At 37.6% G+C, this 26,316-nt stretch overlaps 1 protein-coding gene across 4 annotated transcripts in view; it reads left to right on the top strand.

The window, feature by feature from the left end:
• Positions 1 to 18,144, top strand: part of TMEM117 (transmembrane protein 117) — a 554,287-nt gene extending 536,143 nt beyond the window's left edge. For all 4 annotated transcript variants that reach the window (XM_003825747.4, XM_003825748.6, XM_063593086.1 and 1 more), the window contains 2 exons: positions 5,024 to 5,153; positions 16,411 to 18,144. In XM_003825747.4, the coding sequence (XP_003825795.1) occupies positions 5,024 to 5,153; positions 16,411 to 17,057 (777 nt within the window). In that variant the 3' untranslated portion in view covers positions 17,058 to 18,144. The remainder of the gene's footprint in view (positions 1 to 5,023; positions 5,154 to 16,410) is intronic.
• Positions 18,145 to 26,316: the final 8,172 nt, after the last annotated feature.

Below are 26,316 nucleotides of genomic sequence, written 5' to 3'. Positions count from 1 at the left end.
GTAGGGTAATCAGTATCATTACATTTTTATCCTCTAACGCTTCTCTAAATAGAAGTGAGGTCTCTTCATTTAATTTGGGAAATTGAATGCCAGTCAGGGAATTCAAAACAGTGTTGGTTTCAAGTTTGAGTTCCCCTGAATAGTACCAAATTATTTTCCTTGACCCTGAGGCATGGGTCTCAATGAGAAAACATAGGGAAATTATGAATCCAAGATATCCTGAGACGATCTTGCCTACATATTTAACAGTGAACTGAAATTTTGTGTCTATTGTGGCTCATGAATAATAGGGATCAGTAACTGATTTTCATTGCATAGGCAAAAGTAAACCATCCATATATGTAAAAAATAAGATTAGATATATGTCATGACACTGTCCTTTTATTTTTATATGGGAAATACACCCATATGAATAAAAATTAACTGTCATATATGAAGCAAGATGCAAAGTTGGAAGTCTGTTCACACTGTGTACATTACCTTGAACTGATGAGAATTGGAGTAGCGTAATACCTTGTGCCTAAGTAATTCTCACATCACTGAACCACAAATCTGATAGACCTCTGCAGTTATTGTAAGATTTAATAGCAGAGAACGATAAGAAAGCTTTGAATTACTAAACACTGATAACACTTCTTAAAGAACAAAATAAATGAATATTTCATAATATACAATCCCAGGATTAGCCTCTCTACCATGGGCTTTGTAGCTGAACACCTCTTGCCTCGTCATTCCCTTAATTCAACATTTTTATCTTGTGTTCAAAATATATATTTTACATTTATGTAGAAGGAAAGAAAGCCATGACTCTCATAACACTTCTATACAATCTGTATATAAAACTGGCTATACATCCATAGTTATGATGCCAGGAGAATCTCAGTGTTTGCTATGAATCACCCATTAGTCAAATCTCTCCACTCATCAGAGTCTGATTAGAAGCCAACTATCCCTGGGGCAGTTGTTTCTTGAAGAAAATGTTAAAGTTGGTCTTCTTGTTTACATCCGGATAGTATGAATCAAATGACATCCCTGTGATGAAAAAAAAAACAAAAGAAAGAAAGAAAATAGTTTAAAGCCTCTCATGGAACTGGCTTTTGGTGATGACTGCCTTCAGTGATTCTCAATTAGAAAACATAGAGCAGGTAAAAATAATTCCAGTTCTGAATTAAAAGCAGGAAATGATGTCACTTTCCATAGTTAAAGGCAGCATGACCTAGCAGAAAGTATGTATTCTTTGGAGCCAGATAAAACCTCAGCTCTGCTGCATGGCACCTATGTCACTTTGGACAAGTGACAACTTTCCTGAGGCAGATGTTCACATCTGCAGGTGGACGTGTTAATTAGCTTGATTGTGGTTATCATTTTATAATGTATGCATATATCAAGACATCACATTGTGATCTTAAATATATGTAATTTTTATTTGTCAATTATACTTCAATAAAAAATGGGCTAATAATAGCAAGTAGGATGGTTTTGTATATAAGTATATACAGGAATATACAGCCTAGGATTATAATAGAACGTTGCAGGTGCTCCATAATTTATAACCCAAATGTCCACAGATTTCCTCTGCCATCAGTTACACGTGTTGCTGGCTCTCCCTCCCACCTGCATAGCAGCAGTGTCTCCCTCACACTGTTAAAGTCTTTCACACACAGTGTGACCCACATTGCACAAGAAACCAGTAAGCTCCTGTTCTTCTGTCTTCATGAAACTAATGGTTACATGTCTCTGAGGGAGGCGCCCTTCTCAACAGCCCTGTTCCACGCGCCCTCTGGGAGGACTGTGCTCTGGCCCAAGTCCTGGGCAAAGGCCCCAGGGGGCCAGTGCTCTGCAATGGATAAGGGCAGAAAGGAGAACACGACTTTCTTCCTTTTTCCCCTGGACCTTGAAACAGCCAATGTGTGACCCTCCTGGAAACATACCTATCCACTTCCTTTGCTTCACTGTCAGGATAAACTTGACCTTGAAATTATGCCAGGAAATAAACCATTTTTGTTGGACATTCACCTGTCTTTTACCTCTGTCTCCAGTAATGTGCTAATGTTATCTCATCCTCCCAGGGAGCTTGTGAGGCTGACATATTTAACACCAATTTATAGATGAAGAGACTGGAACCTAGATAGATTCAGAATACCGTCCCAAATCTCTCTGCTTTCTACCTCCTTTAAATACCTGAGGTTTCACCAGCCTAGGATGTCCATTTCCTTTTTTTTTTTTTTTTTTTTTTTTGAGATGGAGTCTCGCTCTGTCACCCAGGCTGGAGTACAGTGGTGCGATCTCGGCTCACTACAACCTCCGTCTCCCGGGTTCAAGCAATTCTCCTGCCTCAGCCTCCAGAGTAGCTGGGATTTTAGGCACATGCCTCCACACCTGGCTAATTTTTGTATTTTTGGTAGAGATGGGGTTTCACCATGTTAGCCAGGCTGGTCTCAAACTCCTGATCTCAGGTAATCTGCCCGCCTCTGTCTCCCAAAGTGCTGGGATTACCGGGGTGAGCCAACACGCCTGGCCAGGATGTCCATTTTCTATTAAATGAGCACCACATGTTCTGCAAAACATTAGCAATTATCATTATTACTTTTCTGCTCCAAGTCAAATTAGGCCAGAGTTTACACTCACTCGAGAATGATGAGTCTGAAGAGGTATCTAGAGTAGGAATTGAAATGTAAAAATCAGAGTAGTAGAGAGAGAGAATGGAGGCAAGGCTTTAAGAGATTAAGTAAAAGAGGTTTGGAAAAACAAAATCTTGATTATAAAAAGTAAAATAGAAAGGATGGATATGAAAGACTTTATGAATGAGTCATCATCTATTTTATTTATCTTCTTTTAAAAAATTCTTACATGGCACCAGCTGCTTCTGTCACACTTCACACCCCCAGGCCCAAACTACCTTCTCTGAGCCCTTTCTTTAAAAAAAGACAAAAAAGTAAAGTAATCTTCCAGATAAAAACTAAGACTTGTTCTTCCCCCTCTTTCCTCTACCCTCCATTTCCGTAACTTACCTTTCTCTGTGAAAGTACAGGTGGGAAATAATCAAGGAACTATTTGTGTGTGTGTGTGTGTGTGTGTGTTTGTGTGTGTGTGTGTATGAGATTTTGATCATAGTCTACAAGAAATCTCTAGAGATTGCTTTCAAACTAAAACCAATTTCATACCCAATAGAAAACTTTAGTTTCATTGAAGGAAAAGCTAAATGGGAGCATTCAAAAGTGTCTTTCTAAAAAGAAGCCAGTTCTGAATACACTTGCCCAATTACTACCAAGAAATCTTCTCCTCCTTAAACCCAGAAATAAAAAGAGAAGTGCTCTATTGATAATGCTTCGTGTCATTTATCCAGGGCAAGTGAAAGATATTCTGGTTATCAGTCATTTTCTTTGTCAAGCATAATTTTTCATGAGTTACGTTTTAGCAAAATACTAAATTCAATGTCTATTATTATTATCATTATTATTATTATTATTATTGCAAACGTCTTCCAAGCAACATAGAAAGAACAAAGGTGGCATTAGTGGAAAATAAAAGGCAAATGCACATTAACCTCAGCAATAGTTCACATGTGTTATCACCGATGCATCTTCTACCTCCTTTAATGCATCTTAAGTCATAATATTTTAGATCAAAATGTGCCAAATTAATTCAGCTGTAGTGCGTTGGGTTTTATGAACTTCCCAAATTACATGTCTATTTGCTGCTGATGTCTGAAAGACAAGTGGAGGTGAGACCAACAAGAGATTTACATGTACACTGATAGAAAGGGATAATGTTGCATCGTTCTGTTTTACTTCTTGTATATTTATTTCTTTTTAGCAGCTTGAAATGATCCATAGATCCGGAAACTGGTAGACATTGCAGGCTTTCCTCGTTACTGCCACTCACATATTATCTTCTTCAAGGCCCATTCTCTCTTAACCAGAACTCCCAACAGAGAGGACAGTGGAATGGACATGGAAACCTCTAAAAAGTTTAGGCACTATGTTACTAGCACATCCCTCTCAGCTGCATATATAAAAATCTCAAATAGACTTAATTTCTTTATATTGATGTAATAGATCAAAATCTCAAATTAATATTTTGTTTCTGACTTTTTCATATTCAAATTCTTTAAAGAATATTAACTAAATATAGGACTGATTATTTGGTGATTATTTAGGTGTTACAAGTGAAAATGTGTATACTAATGTCTATGGATCTATCTCAAATGTTTCTTCAACTTTTGTGTATTCTTTCTTCACATGCTAGTTTTGAACTTTACTTTGGTGCCTCTATCTGAAAACCAAGAGGAGGTGAGACACCTAAAAATATCCTCATTTGCATCTGTTTCCCTTCCTTCAGAGAAGGAGGGTTGGCCCACCCAGTTTTGCCTTGACAACCAGGAAATAACTAATGACAATTTGGAAATTAATTCACTGTTGATCTCTCATGCTACCATGTCAGGTCTTCCATTATTTGGCTCAAACTGATGCTGAATTGCAAGAGAGCAGGACAGGAGCCTGTCATTTTTACATTCCGGATGGTTGCCAGCAGACATGATTAATAAAAGTCACTTGATACAAATCAAAGAACTTGATTAAGTGAATCAGATCCTCTTTACTTTGTCTTCTTACAGAAAACATGCTATAAGGTTCATACTTTTTAAAAGTCATGAAACAAAATATAACAAATTTACCCCATATTTATTAAATACGGATCACTTCCTTCCTGAAAACATTTAAGTGCAGTTCTCCAGAATGAAAGAGATAAACATGTGTAGATGCAAATCAATTCTGTATTGGTTTCTTATTACCACATTAAAAAGAAAATCTGAAGATATAAGTTATTACTTAATTTTGATTTTGAATGCATACTGCTACCTAATGTACATAAAATAACCATCACAGAATGAAACTGATGTATCCAACAGCTGGCTGCATTTAAATGATTTTAAAATAAGTGCTTATAAAAAGTCAATTTTTGGTGTTTTGCTGCTTAGGAATGAAACGAATCACAAATGTTTTTATTTTATTTTCTCTGACAGGACTGGGAATTCCCACATTTCATGGGAGATGTTGATGTAAATCTCCCTGGTTTGCACACCCCTCACATGCAGTTCAAGATTCCTTTCTTCCAGAAAATCTTCAAGGAGGAATATCGTATTCACATAACAGGTGTGTTATATCTTTGAACACAATTTGATTATCTTCGTACATTAGTTAGGGTAATGCTAGTTGCTGTAAAAAGCAAGCCATAATATTTGAGAGGCATAAATACAATGTTATTTCTCATTCACTTAACAGTGCAAGGTGGTTTTCAGATCAACAAGGGGCTCTGTACTATCATTCTGGGACCTAAGTTACTGGTGGCTTTGACAATTTCAGTGTTAGCATCCAGCAGGCAGTTGGAAATACAGAGAATGGGGAAAGTGATTAAGAAGGCTTGTCTGTTCCTTAATCTCTTGGGCTTGGAAAAGAAATATGTCACCTTTCCTCATGTTCCATTGATGATAACTGGTACATAGCCCTACTTAGAGTCAGGGAGAGCAAGGAAATGTAGTCCTTAGCTGAGCAGCCACTTCTGGTGTCAGATCTGGTATTCTAGTATAGGATTATCAAAGAGGGAAGACAAATCTTTGCTGTGGAGAGTCATTTCTGCCATACTCCATATGCCACTCTACCTTGATCTTGTTCATTGGATGGGTTTATTTTCCACCACATAGAACTCAGTATCTATTTTCAGTGTTATATTCTTTATGCTCTTGTTCTTCGTTTGTTGCTGAAATTAAAACAATGGTATCCTAGAGCCCCAATCAGAACATATGCCTTTAGGGAGTTAGGCCACTTCTCATTTGATTTTCTGAAAACCTACTTCTGTGGCAAAGCTCAGGTTCGTCTTAAGTGATTCTCTTGTGGATCTTCAGATTATTTTATTTTCAGATATTTTCTGCTTTTGAAATGGCTAAAATATGATTTATTGTAATATCCTTTCATGACATATCAGTCATTCTCATCTAAAAAGGGCTTCCCGGAGCTACGTTTTATATCTCTCTTTGTTTATGACAAGAAGCAGACAGCTGAATGATCACAGATAAAGGATGGCATTAGTTCCAAAGCTGTTCAAATGCAGGTAATGAGTGTGTGTCTGTTTTAAGGACAATGGCCTAGGATCCCACACCTGCTATAATAAAATCTGCTGAAGAAATCTGTGCTTACACTACCGTCTGTGCTGCCAAATAAAAATAGTCTGAGCCCAGAAAACATTAACATCTGAGTACTGCAAAAAACCTTTGCTTCCCAGCTAGGAGGCTGTTTTTTGCTTTAAGCATGAGGCGACCTTCCTAAATTGGAGAATGAGCTCATGAATAGGGAAGATGCAGCAGGTTTCTTTTCCTATTCAAAATGAATGAGGCCCATCTATTAAATTCACTGGGTAAATCAATCAATTTGAGTTCAGGTCACATAGTCTGGTTTCAGAGTCCCCACTTAATCTCTGCAGCATGCTACCCTCTTGGACTTCTAAAACAGCTATCACACACATGGCATCATCATATCCCTTTGGGGGGGGCTTTTGCGTAGACCATCTGTTCTTGCTACCAGCTCTTGTCCCAGGCCATCATTACACTAATATTGTCTCTGACTATCAGAATGCCTTGTCAAAAATATCCTGCTTGAGTACAGAACTTCAGGTTAAAAAAGGAAAAAAAAATGGAGAGCCTATTGGTAAGAAAAAAAATGAGCTGCTAAAAATATTTAATTTAGGATTATTTTGTATAACTTTATCATTTACATTGTCATTTATAGATGGTACAGATTTCAGATTTGTGGTGTCCAGAGTTTACACAATGTGGAATACTCTGTTTAAGAAGATGAATATAAAATTACATCTCAAAATTATATTCAGTGCCTTGGAAGGGGGCTATGCATGCAGAGTCCCTAAAGCTTCAGTGTTATTAACTTTGAGGTAAAGCCTACTGTGCATTTAGATAGAAGCAGATACATGACTTCCATTTGAACTAAAACCCTTTTCCCACCAAGAATTATTTTCTGAAAACCTAAAAGGATGAAAGACTAGTTCAACTTTTATAGCAGAGACTACATGTTAATCTGGTTTGCCCGAAGGTGGTAATGTATTGTAATTAAGGCTTTGGTGCAGTGTTTGCCATATGATGGTGATGGCCAAGTCATCAGGGAACTTTATAAATACACAGATTGTTGGGTTTCATTACTAATGTTTTGATCCAGTAGGTCTGGGTGAGGGCCAGAGAATCGAACTTCGGGAAAGCTCCCCCAAGTGATGTTGATAATTGGGGATGTCTCTTTTCTGATTGAGAGATGACAGATGAGATCAGAGCGTCTCCCTGAAATGTGTCATGCAAACAATTGGGTGTCTGGACTTGCCAAAAAGGCTTTTGAGGATTCTGGAGCTTAAATTCAAAATATTAATAAAATAAGGGGCTGAACGTGGTGGCTCACACCTATAGTCCTGGCACTTTGGGAGGCCAAGGCAGGAGGATCACTTGAACTCAGGGGTTTGAGACACCCTGGGCAACATAGGGAAACTCATCTCTAACAAAAAATAGAAAGAAAGGAAGAAAGAGGAGGGAGGGAAGGAAGGAAGAAAGGAAGGAAGGAAGGAAGTTAGTTTGGCATGATGGCACACACCTGTGGTCCTAGCCACTTGGGAGGCTGAGGTGGGAGGATTTCTTGAGCCCAGGAGGTCAAGGCTGCAGTGAGCCATGATGGCACCACTGCACTCCAGCCTGGGCAACAGAGCCAGATCCTGTCTCAAAAAATAAGCTAAAATAGGGTAGGTGAGGACTTTGGAGTGAAGGGTTCCACCATAAACAAATTAAATCCAATTTGTGATAAACCCAGTTTGTTCACATGCATCCACATAGCCATGATAAAAATACCTGGGAAAATGGCACAGGTTTGGAGGTTGAAGCAGTCTGAGCTTTTCTCTCTTGCTTTTGTTCTGTTTCTTTTACTCTCTCTGTTTTGTTAAGTGGCTGAAGAGATTGCTGAGGCCACCCCAGAGTAGCATCTAGTCATCTGTGAAGGGCTTTTTACTTTACCTGACTACATTTGTAAGACAATTGTTTCTGTGGAAAACTAGGTAAAATTTCCAAAATACTGTGCTACATGCTCCATTTCAATATTCTCAATAGTTAGCAGCCTACAAATTTCCATGTGAACTACAAATTCTAGCTTGCTGATCAGCTCCTCTGAGCCCTGGTACTTTTTTTATGGAGACTTCAGTGCTTTCCTTGATAACTAAATACAGTGTCACCACTGGAGTTATTAAGCATAAAACCCTCTAGATCCGTCAGGGGATGACAAACGTTAATGTGTATTGGAATCACCTGGAGAACTTATTTAAAAGACAGCTGCATTAGCCACACCTCCAGAATCTGATGCCTGAGGTATGCAGCAGACTTGGAATCCACCCTTCTGTCAAGCATGGCAAGTGATACGTCTGCTGGCTGGCAGAGGACTGCTCTTTGAGACATGCTGCTGCTGAGAGACATTTTCTATAGTTAGAATTCCTCTTATCTCAGCTTTAATTTGTTTTCATATGCAACTGTTAAAATCAAAAGCCAAGGGGTAGAATGCAAATTCAATAGCAGTGGGATGACCAGGGAGAAAGGCACATGGTAGAATCCTCCTAGGAGCTGAAATTTTAGAGCTGGGGCCAGCAGAGGAGACTATGATTGGGGAAAGGTGCTGGTCTGAGTGACCACAGAGGAAGCTGGAGCCAGGGATGGGAAGGGAAACTGTAGAACCCCAGATGGCTCCCTCTTTTGCTTTATCTGCTTTGTTTGTTCTGCACTAGAAGAGCCTGGACAAGGACCATGAAGGGTCTCCTGAGTCAAAAGTTGACTCCACTTGGCCCCAATCTACCATGTCCCTGTGATTTAGAAAAGACATCCAGCACACAGTGAAGCAATGGAGCAAAGAGGTTGGATACATGGGCTCTAGCTTTGCTACTTACTGGTGGTGTGGTCCTCATCGAGTTCCTTAGCCTTTCAGAGACTCAGTTTCTCGTCTATTTAATGGGCACAGTAATAATACTTATCCCATAGGGTTGTTGTGAGAATTAATATATGTAAGGCACTTATGACGCTGCCTGCCATGTAGTAAGCATTCAGTAAGCTTTCACTGTTTTTTACTTAAAACTTTTCCTTTCATCTGGCCAGAGATTGTCTTTCCTATTTAATTCAGAAATGTTGGGTAGCTTGAGAGGGTGCCCTCTTGCCACTTACCCACTGTTCTGAGTTTTCTACTGTTATCTGCTGTCCTGAGTCCTTAAAAAGGAGAAAGCTAAGAATGCAAAATTCTCTCTCCCAACGAAATACTCTGTATGTAGAGGGTTATGACACTGATGAGTTCCCATTGACATTTTAAAAGCATATAGGATTTGAGTATTTTTTTTAATCCTGATTCCAAGCTAGTTTTATTTATGCATGTCAGAAATAACTTGAATTGTTGCATCTGTTTAGCTCATCTGGATCCCCCTTGACAGATGGCTTGCTGCAGTATGTATGAGCTTTCATTTTATAAGCTGGGCTACAGCTTATAAAAATAAATCATTTCTATCCAAGAGTGTTTTAAAATATATTTTGTCTTAGACTATGGACTTCAGTAACAAAGGGAATAAATGGTTAGTGATTAAGTCACACTGGTACTTTTAGCCCAAGTTCATTGTTCTCCTCCTAAAAGTAAACCCTAAAAGCAACTGTATAATGATCTTCTCTGCCCTCTTCCCCTTTACCTGTAAGGTAAGTGCATAGATGGATTGAAAATGCGACGTACTAAATCTCTGGAGGTGAGAGAGGAATGGCCTCTCAATTCAGTCTCGGAAGCTCCTCTGAGTCCTATTAATGCCAATCCCGGTAGAAGCTCTGCCATCTGTCATCGCAGCCAGACAAAGGAAGTGTCCCATTGGTGGCCATCATCTGAGTAAATTAGGAGGGGGTTGGGCAAAAGGCCAGAAGGAAGGCCTGTGCAGCCTTGAGGAAAGAATTCACACTGTTGGCACGATGATGCCCACGGGAACCCTTTCGGCAAAACTGGAACATGTAGAAGTAAACAAGCCTGTGTAGTGTCTGTTCTATTTCAGTTTCCTGTGTTGTGTGAGGGTACAGGTGTTTTACAATGGTGAGAATGTGGAAAATAATGAGTAAAAATGAAGGATTTTATTTTCATAGGTGCATGATTTCTAGCAAATGAGTTCCCAGAGACTGTTTTTTTTATAGAGCTCTCCTGTATGAATCAGGCCACGAGAAGGCTGGGGAGGGGACGTCCAGTGGTTCCTCCAGCAGAATGTTCTGTCTGGCAAAATTAGCAAGGGACTTGTTATAAGGAAATGTGTTGCATCCTGTATACAAAGAAAGTCCCCAAAGATCATGAATTTATCCAAAGTACACAAAGACCTCTTGCTCCGCTCTCAGTTGTTGTGAATTTTTCCAAACCTTTCCTCAAGCAATTTTCATTTTCAGCTCTTAAGTACTTCTATATAAAGCAGCAATTCCTTTTATTTGTCCAAAACTCATCTTCTTCAGGGCCATCATTTTGCCCATGGCCTGTCAGTTCTTGCTGGTCCTGAGTTTCTGCCCTGCCCACCCTGAGGTATCCTGTCTTCATTTGTACATACATGAACACCTTTGTAATAAAACTTACATGCCCTTTAGGAATTGTCTTCAGAGCCAGAGGAAGGACTCGAAATATATAATTATTCATAATTCTTGAAACATGAACATTTTGCTTTTCACAGTTTTTCAGATTATGTGCAATTTTAGCTATATCGTGGAATTCATCAGATAATTATGATACATGCATTTTATTTGAAATGCTAAAACTTCTCTTTTCGTATTTTTCTGGGCACATTGTCTCAGAGTTTACAACTTGGTTAACAGATATTTTTCTGAGTTAATATGTGTCAAAAACTAGTTGGTATCTGGAGAACACAGAAATGAACACGACACAGTTCCCAATCTCAAGAAAGTCATAGTTTAATGGTCATCTAATTCAGTATAACCACTTGTCTTCTTCTTTCTATGCTTATGATCACATGTTCCTACCTGTACTCATCACATTGGATTGCTTCCTAAGAAATAGTCTCCCACTTAGGAAGTAACAATGACAAGAGAGGCACTTTGAGAAGTTGTATCAGTTTGTTTTTAAGTCTTAAGAAGGTACTTTGATAACTCAAATAATTATGACTACTTCATAAATTAATAAGTAAATATTTTCAGTTTACAAAATGGCCTCCTCATGACCCAAGCACTTAATGTGGTTTCTAGATATCCCTAAATTGCCTAGGGAGAGACATGAAGAGATGCTAACTCGTGAGCCCTGTTTTTACTGCTCACATCTGGAATGAGGGAAGATTAGGATGGATGGCCAAGAAGACTGATACAGCAAATTGCATATTTCTTTTACTTATCCAAAATTCATCTTCTTCAAGGCCATGGTTTTGTGCTGTCCCATGATGGTTGCTGAATGACTTTGGGGAGCGTAACTGCACATCCATACACCTGCACTAGATGTCAAAGTCTGGCCAAGTAAGCACACCCATGTGGTAGAGAGGGGCCCACAGCACAGCTCAACCACAATGCTAACTGGCACCTCTGAAGAGTAAAAGATTAAAAATATTATATTTGCATATTTCAGTCATGAAAAGTTCATTATATGGTGGAATTATCAGTACCTTATAGTCTTTTTCCTTAGTTGAAAAAAATAACACTTTCCCTCAAATTGTTGTCATTTGCTTTTTAAGTGAGGGTGATATTTAATGAAGAATCCTTTTAAAATGATCAATCCTCAGATTCTGTAAACTCCCACAAAGTAAAAAGATAAAATTTTCATTATAATATCATCTCTGACAACCGGTAAGATTCATTAAAAGCCCAAAAACCAAAAAAGAGGTAATCCCACCAACACCACGCAGTGATTTCTCATTAGAGGAGATAGTGAAGTATTTCAACAAGGAGATTAATAGAAAGAATGTATGGATTCTTACCCTACCTCCTTGCTGATTTACATTATGCTATGTAGTTGAAACAACAGGGGAAAATGCAAAAGCTCTCATATGATTAATGCTGAAATACCAACCCTCTAGTTACTGTCGATTGTATATTCACAACAACACACTTGGGAAAATGGCTATAGAAGCACTTTCTATTCTGTTCTTTTTTGTCTTAAATCCTTTCTATCTGCGTCATTTCAGGGACTCAAAATTTATTTTTTATGGTAAACACTGTTTCTCAGAAGATACAATTTTTTTTCAGAAAACCTTTCTCCTTCTAAAATTGTATATTCCATCTTCTTTGCTCTAATGTTGAGATTTCCTGGCCTAGCATAAAACACTAAGATTTAGGCAATGTTTATTTCACAGACTCATCAAAGAAACTTTTAGGGCTGGGAAGAAATCTTAAGGATTATCTAGCTCAACTCCCTCACTTTATAGACAAGAACACAGGGGTTGGGTTGCCCTGCCTGACTTCACCTTCTGCTTTGCCACATCTGATAGGGCAAAAGGAATTTTTTAAGGAGGAGAAAGCATTACCAAGGTAACGACACAGTGTGTGGGAAAAATGGAAGGATGGATGACAGAGAAAGATGAACATCCTTCCTCTGTAAACAGATAAATGAACTAGAGGTCATGTCAGATGGGCAGAAACAAACAAACAAAAATAATAAAAAGGGCCATTTTTTCTACCATTTTAGCAGCTTCAAGTTTCAGCTGAGTGAGAGAAGGACACTGCTGCATCCGCAGGAGGGAGAAGAAGGGAAATGTGATATGAATAGGCAGCCTGGCTCACTGCATCCCTTCCCCTCTGCACTTCCCCACCCCCACATGGCCTCTCTTCTGTGGGGGAGAGGTAGGGACACGATCCCCTGTTTTTTAGCCTCAAAATTCATAGATATAAAAGGTCTTTCCTCAGGGCCAATACTACTGCAAGCAGTAGACAAACTACTAATTGCCAAGGATTTTTAGCATGTTAAATATGCTGATTTACAAAGCATATTTACGTAGAGCCACACACTGAGTCCTCTTGGATAACTGGTCCCATGTCATCTTCCTATTATTGTTGGTATTTAGTAATGCATACTGTTTTATTCCAACAGAAAAATTAGATAATGTGATCACTTTTAGGATATATCTTTGTTACAATCCTTATGTGTCCTTCTCTCCCTCTATTCCATCACCAAGATCCTATATTGTCTAGATTGAAGGAGTAGAGAAATAAATTGGAGAAATAATACCACCCTACATTTTTGGCAAACAATATATTTCACAGAATGTTCCAACACAACATCTCATTTTATCCTCACAAATAATCCTTTGAGGTAGTTACACTGGTATTATTCTCCATTTCACAGAATAAAAAATTGGATTCTATACACGACCAATAAGTAGACAGATTTGGGGTAGAAGGGCAGAATTATGGAACTGGAAGGCATCTAGTTCAGTTTTCTCAATTTGAAAATAGAATAACCATGGTCTAGAGAGGTTAAACAGGTTACCCAAGGTCATATGCTTTAAGTTCAGTGTTGGGATGAGATGCCCATCTGCCGATTTCCAGCCTGCAGCTTTGTTGCCATGGTGCTCCCTTTTACAAACCAGTAAAGATGTGTTGGAGTAGGTGATGATATCCGTTAACTGATGTTAGGCCATACGGTTTTAATTTGCTCCTTCTCCACCCCATCTAAATGTTCAGACATCAGGACACATGAGAAATAATAAAAAGTGATCCTTGGGTGTGCAAGTTTAGTGGTCAAACTGACCCAGCACTATTCACTTGGTAGAAAAATAATTGAATAGTGCTGGAAAAGTTCTTTGGGAGAAAGAAACCTTTGGGAGTCAAGAAAGTAGTGGGAGCCAGGTATGGTGACTTGAGCTTGTAGTTCTAGCTACTTGGGAGGCTGAGGCAGGAGGATTGTTTTGTCTAGGAGTTCAAAGCTGCAGTGAGCTATAATTGCACCACTGTGCTCCAGCCTTGCGACAGAGTGAGACACTGTCTCAAAAGGAAAATAAAAATTTTATAAGGAGATGGTGATCAGTCATACAAGCACAAGGACCTCTTCCCCCACCATCTGGTCTGGCTTTGTAACATGTACAGTTTACAGCAAGAGAATAAATATAAAGCTCCGACAACAGAGGAGAACCCAAAGCCCCTCCTTCAACTTGCTTTCTGTCATGGAATCTACAGATTAGTGTCTCCTTAATACTGGATAAGAATCTCTGAACTTTTTCATTTCTCCTGTTTCTCATCCCTTTCCTGCCTTTTTCTACAATAATCTCCATTCTTTTCCTTTTCTCTCCCCTCAGCCTCTTTCTTCCATGTTATCTCATCTTTTTATATATGCTGTTCTATCTACAACATACTGAAAGTATAAACGAAAATAAAAACACAAAATTTTCCAAACTGTTTTCTGTCCTGCTTGTTCTTCAAGGACCACATGAATTGTTCCGTCCTCAAAATCTTTGCTGCAGAAAGTATCCTTCAGTTTTTTTTCCATTTCCTCAATATTTACAGCATTTATGGTTTGTATCACTCATTTGGCACCTCCAGATGTAGCCTCTCACTATTTATCTGTTGATCTCTGTCCTGTTCCCCTAACAAGATGATGAAATCCTTTCTGAAAGGCAGAGACATATGTCTTCAGCATCTACCAGTGTGTTCTACACGGAGTCTGTTATGGTTGATCTTTAATATGAACCTGGTTTAGTTTTGAAGATCTCATGAGTGGTTTGAACTTAACAGCACCAGACACTATAGATATTTTATCATATCTGAGACAACATTCCCAATGTTCAAAATTACTTTCCAGTTGGGTATGCCCAAAAAAATCATTCAGGCAAGAGTTTTCGTTTCAAATATTATAAACTCTATATAGCTGAACAATGTCAGGACAAGCAGTTACTATTTCCCTTCATATAGTTTAGGTAAGCTCTCTTCATAGAGGAGCAAGTTGCACCTTCTCATGCAAATAAAAAAATTATCATGGTTTAGGCAAGGCTTTCGTGATGATAATTATAGCAATTACTGGGCCCCTATTATGTACCAGGCACTGTCCTTAGCATCTAGTAATCGCATGAAATTCTGACAACTTTAATAAATACTATTATTTTCTGCATGTAAAGAAACTGGGCTTTGGAGTGTTTAACAACTGGCTCAAGATCACACAGCTAGTAATTTTGGAGCCAGTATTAAAAGTATTTAGCCTTACATATAATAGGAGCTTTAATAAAATATGTAATTATGATGATAAAATACTTTCCTAAACCCCTCGCAGTTATGTCTTTTGTATTTTTATGTAGCTAGATATTTTGTTAGACTGTATATTGCCAAATACATAATCATATGAAGCAGTAACAATAACGTTAAATAATGTTACTTCAAATACAAAAGAAAAAAGTTTTGGCATAATACATAAAATTTTTATAACTAAAGCTTCTGGAACCTATGAGGCAGGTATTACTGTATTATTATAATATACATGATACTTGCAATAATTTATAATAAAAAATTATAATGGAATCTAGTATCACTCGAAAGTTTTTTCACCTTTTGTCCATTTGTAGAAATCATAATAAAAATTATAATGGACTCTAGTATACCTGAAAAGTTTTCTAGTATACCTGAAAAGTTTTCCCACATTCTTTCCATTTGCAAATGTAAAAATATCATTTGATAACAGATCATTAAATATTGTATTTATATAAGATTTTAAATATTGAAAAAAGAAATAATAGTTGCAATCTCTTCAAATATATCTTTTCAAGCAGTTCATAAGGTATGGTTACATTTATGTCTGATAAATGCATTTTGTTCAATGAGAATTTGATGTAATTATTTTTAAAGTCTTGAAATGAATGCTCAAGGATTATTGATCTGAATCACATCAACTAATGGTTTAATCAACAGGTCACCTACAAACAGCAATATGAATTAATTTGATATACTGCTGTGCTTGCATTGCAAAATGATTTATTTCTTGCCCAGACATAATTATAAAACTGTAAGAGATGTTCAATCATACATTGAACTTTTCTAAGAATTTCATTAGACTTTGTTTTTTCACATTAATTGAAATGTTCTAGAGGATAACCTACATGGAACCAAATTTGAGTATAGCTGTGGTGCCTGTAAAACAAGGAGACTTAATCTTGTTAGTATAAATGCCATAAATTACTGGCTCAGGGACCTACAGTTGTGTTTTCATATGCCCAGAATCCATTTAGTAAATTCCCTTTGCCAATTCACTTAATGGCAGCACAGCACTCTCAAAAAATTAATTGTTAACCAGTCTGAAACATTAACAATTGATGTTATTATACCATTATCCTCATTTTATTGTAGAAAACCTTATTGCAATTTTATGGCCCTTTGATTAATGCAGTATTTCTTTTTTAATGCAGGCAAATGGTTTAACTATGGAATTATCTTCCTCGTCTTGATTTTGGATCTTAATATGTGGAAGAACCAAATATTTTATAAACCTCATGAATATGGGCAATATATCGGTCCAGGGCAGAAGATATATACAGTGAAAGACTCAGAAAGTTTAAAAGATTTGAACAGAACCAAGCTATCCTGGGAATGGAGGTCCAATCACACTAACCCTCGGACTAATAAAACATATGTTGAGGGAGACATGTTCTTACACAGCAGGTTCATAGGAGCCAGTCTTGATGTCAAGTGTCTGGCCTTTGTTCCAAGCCTGATAGCCTTTGTGTGGTTTGGATTCTTTATTTGGTTCTTTGGACGATTTTTGAAAAATGAACCACGCATGGAGAATCAAGACAAAACTTACACTCGCATGAAAAGAAAATCTCCATCAGAACATAGCAAAGACATGGGAATCACTCGAGAAAACACCCAGGCTTCAGTAGAAGACCCCTTGAATGACCCTTCTTTGGTTTGCATCAGGTCTGACTTCAATGAGATCGTCTACAAGTCTTCCCACCTAACCTCGGAAAACTTGAGCTCACAGTTGAACGAATCTACTAGTGCAACAGAAGCTGATCAAGACCCAACGACTTCTAAAAGTACACCTACGAACTAGACTCAGAGATAGACTTGGAGATAGCACAAAAAGCAACCTTGAGTGTAACTTTAAAAATTTAGTCTTTCCTTTTGTATATGTAAGGTTTACGTAGTGTTAGGTAAAAATATGAACAATGCCACAACGGTGCTCAACATGCTTTTTCTAGGATTCATTGTTTTCTATTTGTATTATAATACACGTGCCTACTGTATACTTAACAGTCCTCTAGAGATTGCTTTTCACAATTGCACAAGCTATTACTGACTTTACAGCATAGTAGAAGATTAGCTGATGACCCATGTATCTGATGTTCAACCATAGTGGTGCCTTGAGACATTAAAACTGTTTTTAACTGTACCAGAAATGAAGTGTGGAACAGTTACCTAACCTATTTCACATGGGCGTTTTGTATACAACTATTTTGATCTACACTTGATGTCTGAGCAGAAAACAGAAATAGCTAAATGTGACTCAGGAAGTATCTCTTGGTTTCTTATTCAGCAGCAGAGTTGGTGACTTTGACAACTGGACTGCAGAGAAACATGGTGATCACCTTTTAATTTTTATTGGCTGTCTGCCAAATATAAATACAGATGCAAAATTCAGTAATAGGAGATCTATAACCCAACATGGGTCACTACTCGTGAAATGTGACTTTCTCCCACCAGTAATTGAAATTAGGTGATAATACCTAATTATGTTTTCCTAATTAAAGATAAATTGCTACTTGATTAAAAATCCTGCCCTTCACCTTTGGGAACAAAGGTTAAGACACACAGTTGGGCGAACTCTCAAATTTATTGGCATTTACACAAAGCCCCAGACAACCAAGGAACTGAAGTTTTCATCATATGAGAGCAGCACATCCCACCATTTACAATATTCGTATATTTTTCTGCAAATATGGCTCTGGATAGTGAAAATTGAAAAACATATGCCAACCCTGAGCAAGGGAACTCCTCAAAAAATCATGCAGCGGAACCTTGTCAGGTAGAGAAGCCGTGCATGAAAGAATTTGTTTAATGTCTTGTTTTGCGTGTGTGTTTTTTGTTTTTGTTTTTTAAGAACTAAATATTGCACATTAATAAATAAGAATTATACAGCAGTGATTATGTGATGTAGTTTTTTGTTTAATTGTATCTTGGCTTAAGAAAAGTCCATTTACATGGGGTTTTTAAAGCTTGATGCCAGGCAAGTTAAGAAAAGGCACACTGCCAACTTGCTTTCAATTTTGTTCCATAAATTGTGGTTACGTTTCTTGAGGGGGTGAGGGAGATCACTTTTAAGGAAAAATTATTTTCCTGTCACACACTGACATAGCTGCATTTTTTCTTTATGATTTTTTAAGTCTCTCTTGTTTTGACCTATCTACTTTTAAGCTTGCAGCATACTGAATTTAGCATGCATAATAGAACTATGCATTTATCTGTCACTTGAGAGCCAGCTTTAATAAACATCTTTACTAAGCATTTGGAACCATGCCCCTGCTGTTACTTTTACCTTTAATAGCCATGCATGGTGCTACTTAGAATCATAAACATATCTCACACACACACACACACACACACACACACAAATGCAGAGATCAAGCTCACTATAGTAACCCATTGCCCATACTATCTAAAGGAACTTACCATGTTATGTAAGGTGGCAACACTAGCTATTACTAAATTTTGGCAGCCTAGAACATTCAACTTTTAGCTCTGGGACATGTAAATAATAACACCTAGTACCACATTTTTATTTATTCTGAAAGTCATTGTCTTATAGAATGATGAAAGAAGTTGATTTAGAAAGTAGATGTTTATTATCAATATGCATGTCTTATAAAAATATTATTTGAGAATTTTTACATGGGTATTAATGGAAAATGTTTTAATGAGAAAATCTAATTAGCAGAAGTAAGACAGAAAAAAAATAACAAACCTAGAACAACATGTTTATGTGTTTCTAGGGATTAGCTAGAAAAACTATTAAAAAAATGAAAAAAGATATTTAAATTTTCATAAATTTAGTAACAAATGGAATAATTTCCAAGGACATTTTAATAGTCAAACAAGACTTCAGCCTTCTAAGGCTTCCACTGTTGAACTGTATATACTGATAGTGACCTTTTCTTACCTACATATGGATCTAGTTTCTTCTTTTGCTGCCTCTTTTGGGTATTGCATTTATACCAAGTAAAGATACTAAAATGAAATAAAGTAAAAATTAAATCCATTCACATTCAGTCTTGAATCCTGAGTCATACCAATAGACTGAGACTCTACAGAGCTTTTTGAATACCAAAACTTTTAAACTATTAAGGACATTTTAAAAAGAGATGTGTAGCAATCTCAGAAATTGAGGTTAAAAAAAAGGATTTAAAAAATTACTAAGCACAGATTCTAAAGAAAGCTTAACAAATGTGATGTCTTAATTGCAGTGATGCTTAAGTACTATAAACAATTATATTTCTACTGTTCAGTAATTACAGTACTTTCTTCCACATAGTGCAGAATTTGAACTAATTTGACATAATTTTAGTATCCTACATTTATAAAGTACTTCATTAGTAGTTTAAATGGAAAATTAAATAAACACTATGAATTTGTGCCTGATAATATACACTTAGACATAAATCTCATCACCACATGTCTATTTGTATTGTATAATCATAATTAGTTACCCCATTTTCTCCCCATGGTAGCTACTTATGTTACCTTATCTTTTAGCATAGCTGAGATCACCAGCAAATTCTATTTAAAATGTTAAGAATTATTTCTTCTCCATCTGCCCTAAGAGTCAACCAGGTACAATTTTTTTTTTTATTTTTGTAGTATCAGATTTCACACAAGTAATGTCCAAAAACACTGCACCACTGGCTGACAGTACAGTGGAAAGAAGTCCAACACAGGCATTCAGATTTGAAGGAGGGAGTCAATACATGGCAGCTCACCACTGGGCTCCGTAAGCAATTTTATCACATTATTTGGCTTCCCCATGGGTCACCAACACAGCCCAATATGAAATATGAGAAAGACAATGCTAATAAATCCTAATTGTCTCTATAACTGATAATTCAGGAGGCCAACTGGATTATCTGACATTCAGCTAAGACCTCAGTACCCTGCCATTGTTTCTCATCTGCCTTCACTCTGAACTAACCCTTATTTTAAATTTCAACTCATTCTTAGGCAGCTACAAGTAGGGTATTATGCTTATATTGGTTTTTCCCTCTGAGACTGACTTGGCTCACTACTCTATCTGGCCTGATTTCTTCGAGCTTTGTCCCTCAGAACCCAACTCTGACCTATTAGCCAGCCTGTACCTTTAAGACAGCAAGAGCAACTCAATTAATTCTGCAGCAGATAAACTGGCACTTTCCTCATTTATCCCCATTTAGACGTTTAAACATGTTTGTGTGCATAGAGTTGTAATTAGTGAGTATAAATATAGGTAACAGAGTCAAGCTCAGAAACGTTTGGGTTGCTTCCATTTAGACTGGCCTAGAACTGTCTTACTTGAGCAACTAGGGAAGTTTAGATGTAGTATTTATAACTCACAAGTCACTCTTGTTGAAGAAACTAGAAAAAGAGGTGGATTTATAATGAAAAGAGAAGGTTAGGCAGATGGTGGAGAACAAGTGGAGGTTTCAGCAATGAAATCTTAGAAATAAAAACAGCAATTTTACTTTAAACAGGCTTTAAAACTGCAGGGAGAGAATAGAAGCCTCTATGAAAGGAACTTTACCATAAAATTCTCATTAGGCTAGTACTCTTATGTGTTGTGTAGAGGACTCAAAAGTTATGTTCAACATAGCTGACTGAGGGTATTACATAAAAGGCTGGTTGGTTGGTTGGTTGTTTCGCTGGTTAGCTGGCTTTTTTTTATTATTATTATACTTTAAGTTTTAGGGTACATGTGCACAATGTGCAGGTTAGTTACATATGTATACATGTGCCATGTTGGTGTGCTGCACCCATTAACTCATCATTTAACATTAGGCATATCTCCTAATGCTATCCCTCCCCCCTCCCCCCACCCCACGACAGGCCCCGGGGTGTGATGTTCCCCTTCCTGTGTCCATGTGTTCTCATTGTTCAATTCCCACCTATGAGTGAGAACATGCGGCTTCTTAAACATTCTAGCATTGAACTTACTCTAAGTCTGCCCCAGGGAGCATGATGAGACCTGGGAGGGGAGAAATGTTACTGTGAAAGAAACTACAGTAGGCAACATGAGAAGAGAAAGAAAAATCACATCAATTTAGAGAGACTGGAACATCCTTGATGGAAGAACAAACATCAGGGCAAATTTGGCTTGTAAGCATATTATCAGCATATAAAAGCTGATATCCTGTAAATGAAAATATCTTCCAGGTACTTTCTCCTAGAGAGAGATTCTGAAAAAATTTAATGAGAAACAAAATTGGAAAGTATTACTAATTTAATATGTATAAACTACTACTGATAATATTTTAATTTAGTGCGAGGTATCAATTATTTTAGTGAATATAAAACATATATTTCACAGGTTTATATATCTACTTCCAACATAAGCTCTCCTAAGGTCTAAATTCCTTAATACCAACTGTACTATTGGGCTTTTTAAGGACTTACATAACTGAGAAAGACCACGATAATTTATAATTGAGAATCACAGTAACAAAACAAATTTATAGATACTCCTTGCTCTAATAAACTTTTTCACCCTATCCAGATCTTTGCTTAATTCTCATATTAATGATACCACCATTTTGAATGTTTTCTATGTGAAAATAAATATTCCATTCAATACTCACATTAACCTTAACAATTGAAGCTAAGTAGGGTTAATTTCACCATACAGATGGTGAACCTCAGGCTTAGAGAGGTTTTTTTGACTTGCCCAAGGACTGAAAGCTAGCCAAATGCAAAGTCAAGATTGGAATTCAGGCTTGTCTGACTCCAGTTTTCCATCACAAACATCTATAAACACCCATCAAAACCAGAGTATCTGTATCAAATGGGATCTTTGGTAAGGATAACCTGGGAAATGGTTGTAAAGCCATAAATATGCTTAACTTCTAGCAATTCTTACCGCTCAAGAATCTAAGTTAAATATTAATTTTTAATAGCTGCCTGGATATAATTTACAATTTAAAGCATATGATTGAAACAGATAAGGTCAAATTAAATGGCAAAAGCAGTCAGTTCATTGCCCCGTGTTTTGATTTAAGCTACATTTTTAAAACCACAACACAAGATTTGTCTCAATGCAATTCCTAGCACTGGAATTTGTTTCTTTTGTCATTTCACTTTCTTTGGGGAAGGGAGACTGGAGCTCTGCATGTTTTGAACACATCCCCAGGAGAATGTTAGAGGAAGAACTGGTAGTTATGAATATTAAAACAAGGGAAAAAAAGATTAGCTAATGGCCAGTTCTAGGAAGCATAATTTGAATATGGGCTCTAGAGACAACCATATTTTGAAAACCATATTTTGAAATGATGACTCCAAATTTATTATTTTTAAGAATCCTTATCCAGGTATCAAGACTGGCCATGAAGATGTTTCCCTTGACGTGATGAGCCCTATTCTCATCCCTGGAATGGAAATTCTTCACAGGGTTTTGAAGAGGACCAAAGAAGACTGTATATATGTGAAAGCATGCAGGTAGCTGCAACAAGTCATGCAGATGTGAGGTGAATATGACAGGCATGGGCTCCAGTCCCCTCTAGTGCCCAGCTTTCGACAGAACCCCCTCAGCTTCTTCCAAGTTGATGCTGCCATTAAACATGGTTAGGCCATTTGCTCCCAATTTTCTGTCCCTGTTGGTTGCTTTGAACTCTACAAGCTGCAATGTAATCCCTTTTCACTTGTAACAGAAGTTCAGATCCCTTAGTTTAAAGCAAGCAGCTATATTGTCTGAAATCAATGGTCATAATCCCTTGGAGCTGCTGGGCCAAACTTATTCCTCAAGGTTTCCTAGGCTCTAGAGTTCTAAATTATTTCCTTCTTTTTATGATTTCTTTACTAGCTTCTCTTATCAGGACACTCTCATCTTGCCAGTAATCCACCACCTTTCATAAATCCTGAAGTGAAAGTGCTTGTGTCTTCAGCATTTAAAGAAAGCTGACACATGCACCTGAGCCCCTGCACTTTAGGATCTTCCAGCTGTATTTGGATGCAGTTGAGGTAGCCACTTCTGAATTGGGATGTCACTCTAGCCTTGCCTTTTAGAAAGCTCACCTTGGCAGCCTGTGGAATCAGGGCAACACTTCAGCCAAGCCACAGTGCTTTGTAGAATAAAATTTTAAAACAGTGTCAGGGTTTTCCATTCACCATATAGACTTATTTGCTTTGAATACATCATTTTATCTGGATAGCAGTTGACTTCAACCAAACCACACTAGAAAATATCTGCATTTAAAAACAGTTACTCTTGACTGAAACAAAATGTGTAAGATGAGACGAAGAGCAATGGCCATATCAGGAAAGATAACTCTAACAATTACTCTTCAAGCTTGATAACCATGAAATTACTATAAAATTATCTTTGAACAAATTATAATGTTTTTGCATTTGAAGCACAACATGTTGAACTTCAAATACACTAGAAAACTCAGAGGCTCTGTCATTTACATATCCAAATGGTCTCCAAAATGAATAGATTTTATTTACTTCTGTCTCCTATAATTGGTCCACTATCCTATTCCCCATCATTATCACTACTGCCATGCTGCAATCTCATATTCTATTCCGAAGATGACTGCAATTAATCTTAATTGGTCTTCCTGGCTCTCACCTTTTCCAGTGCTATCTATTCTCCACACTTGTACCAGAATAATATTTCTGAAGTGTAAATCCGATTGTAACACTTCACACTTTCAGTGGCCAGTTATTGCCCAGCGGTGGTTTTCAAAAGTATTGTGTACAAGTCCAAAATCCCACTGGCTTAACACAATAAAAATCAATTCCTTGCTCATATGGCCACTGAACTGGGTGTTCACTGGGTAGCCTTACATACAATGACTCAGGGACTCAGACATGTTTCAGCAAGAGGTTCTTTGACTTTCTAGGGTCTTACAGTCTTCAGCATATTCAGCAGGCTGGTGATGAAGGAGAGCAGGTGAGGAAGATGCTGTAAGAATTTTCAGGAATAGACTTGGAAGTGGCATGTATCACTTCTTGCATTCCATTGGCCAGAACTCAGTTACAGCCTCTGCCTAGCTGCAAGGAATGCTAGGAAATGCTGTTCAGCTCTATGCCCAAAAAGGACATGGAACAAGTTTCGGGAGTTTCTGGTCAGAAGAGCATTTGCAAAATATGCCCAGCCATGTCTCACACTTGGAAGTACATTCAGTGGGTTTGGGATGGAGCTAGAGCTGAGCTGAGTTTTTAAAGTTCCATAGGTGATTCTCTTACAAACATCAATTTGAGAACCACTAATAAAATGCATATTACTGCCTGGCACTCAAGACTGTATGCCAGCTTCTCTGGTTTTCTCTCCCCTGTCCAGTGACTTCTAACCCTGCAGCCATGTTGAACTACTGACAGCTCTCCATTGCATCACTTGTACCACTCAACTCTGCTTTTGCTCAGTGTCTTCTGTTTGGAATCTGCTTTTCCACCATAACCAGCAAGACCAATTCAAATATCATCTCTTTTATTAAGTCTTTCTTCATCTTCCAAAATAAAATGTACTGCCCCTCTATTGTGTTCCTATATGACCTACCTTTTATCTATTATAGTATCTTTAGCATTTCTTCCACTATATGTTTATATATCTGTGTCTCCTATTAGATTATAAACATTTTGATCCTGCCTATAATGATGACTTGGTGTGGGGGGGAGGAATTAATTATACATTAATTAGCTTTATAGTTTCTGACTCAATAAAATTTGACTGAATAACTACATATTAAGTGAAATAATGTACTTAGAATTGATTTATTTAGGCCGGGTGCGGTGGCTCAAGCCTGTAATCCCAGCAATTTGGGATGCCGAGGCAGGCAGATCACTTAAGGTCAGGAGTTCGAGACCAGCCTAGCCAACATGGTGAAACTCTGTCTCTACTAAAAATATAAAAATTAGCCTGGTGTGGTGGCGGGCACCTGTAATCCCAGATACTCAGGAGGCTGAGGCAGGAGAATCACTTGAACCAGGGAGGCGGAGGTTGCAGTGAGCCAAGATTGTGCCTTTGCACTCCAGCCTGGGCAACAGAGTGAGACTCCAAAAAAAAAAAAAAAAAAAAGAAAGAAAGAAAAGAAAAAGAATTGACTCATTTGTGTAGCATAATATTCTCAAATTATCTGATCCTCTCCATGATAGAGGACTCCATGACTCTGCCAGTCAAATCCTTTCAGTTAAGAGGGAGGCAGGATTATTTCTTACATTCAATATGGGAAATGAGGGGTAAGAATAGAAAATTTAAAAAATCCAATTTAAAGCAAGTATCCCAGTTGAGCCAGAAAAACTTGAACAAAACTATCAAGTAAGGGAGGCCCACGGTAGGGAGTGAGAGCAAACCAGGACAAAGCATGAGAGAGTTAAAACAAAGAGCAGCCAGTCAGAGGGGGCAGCTAGAAGTCCCCCGCACTAATTTCTGAAACAAGAGTGCAATATCCTCACCTGACTCTTCAGTTTCTTCTTCTACTAGAGCTTTTCATGAGTGAATTGACTGTGATTGATGGGAAGGCAGTTATGTGATGACTGACTCTGTATCTTGAGATGCCAGTCTTTTAAAAGAAAGGAAATATAATGTCCCCATTCTTTATGTTTTTCTACAGTTCATATCTCTAAGTGCAGACCCATAGCACTTAGTAAGTTTACAGGCAGGACCAGACAGAATGAAATTGAGATGATGAAACAGGTTTGCATTTTACATGTTGCTCTCTGAAAGCCACAACTGGAAAATAAACACAAGTCGGAAGCTCTAAAACTCAGACGAACTGTGATTATAGCTGTACTTTTATAACTGGTATCTCAGAACTCCCTAGAAGCTTATTTACATGTTGAAAACATCAATTATTCCTCCCATTTGAAATACATAGTTCTTGTAATCAATTGCTTTGAGTCAATGTTTAGAATTATTCATGAAAGAGTTATATTTTAATGGCATTTGATGAGAACCAGCAGCAGCATCCATTAATTTGATTAGTTGTTTATGGGCTGGAAGAGAAGCCTGGCACCTAGCCCTAAGCAAATCAATAGTGTGAGGTCTAAGCGTCAGTATCCATCCAAGCCAGCCTTGCCAGCCAGGATTCTACACAGAGTGATAACAGTGGGGGGAGGGCAAAACGTTAGACAAGAAG

This window comes from Pan paniscus, chromosome 10 (genome assembly GCF_029289425.2).
Source record: "Pan paniscus chromosome 10, NHGRI_mPanPan1-v2.0_pri, whole genome shotgun sequence".
In the NCBI taxonomy this organism is placed as follows: Eukaryota; Metazoa; Chordata; class Mammalia; order Primates; family Hominidae; genus Pan; species Pan paniscus.
The sequence above is the reverse complement of the archived record's forward strand: the minus strand, read 5'-3'. Positions and strand labels throughout refer to the sequence as shown.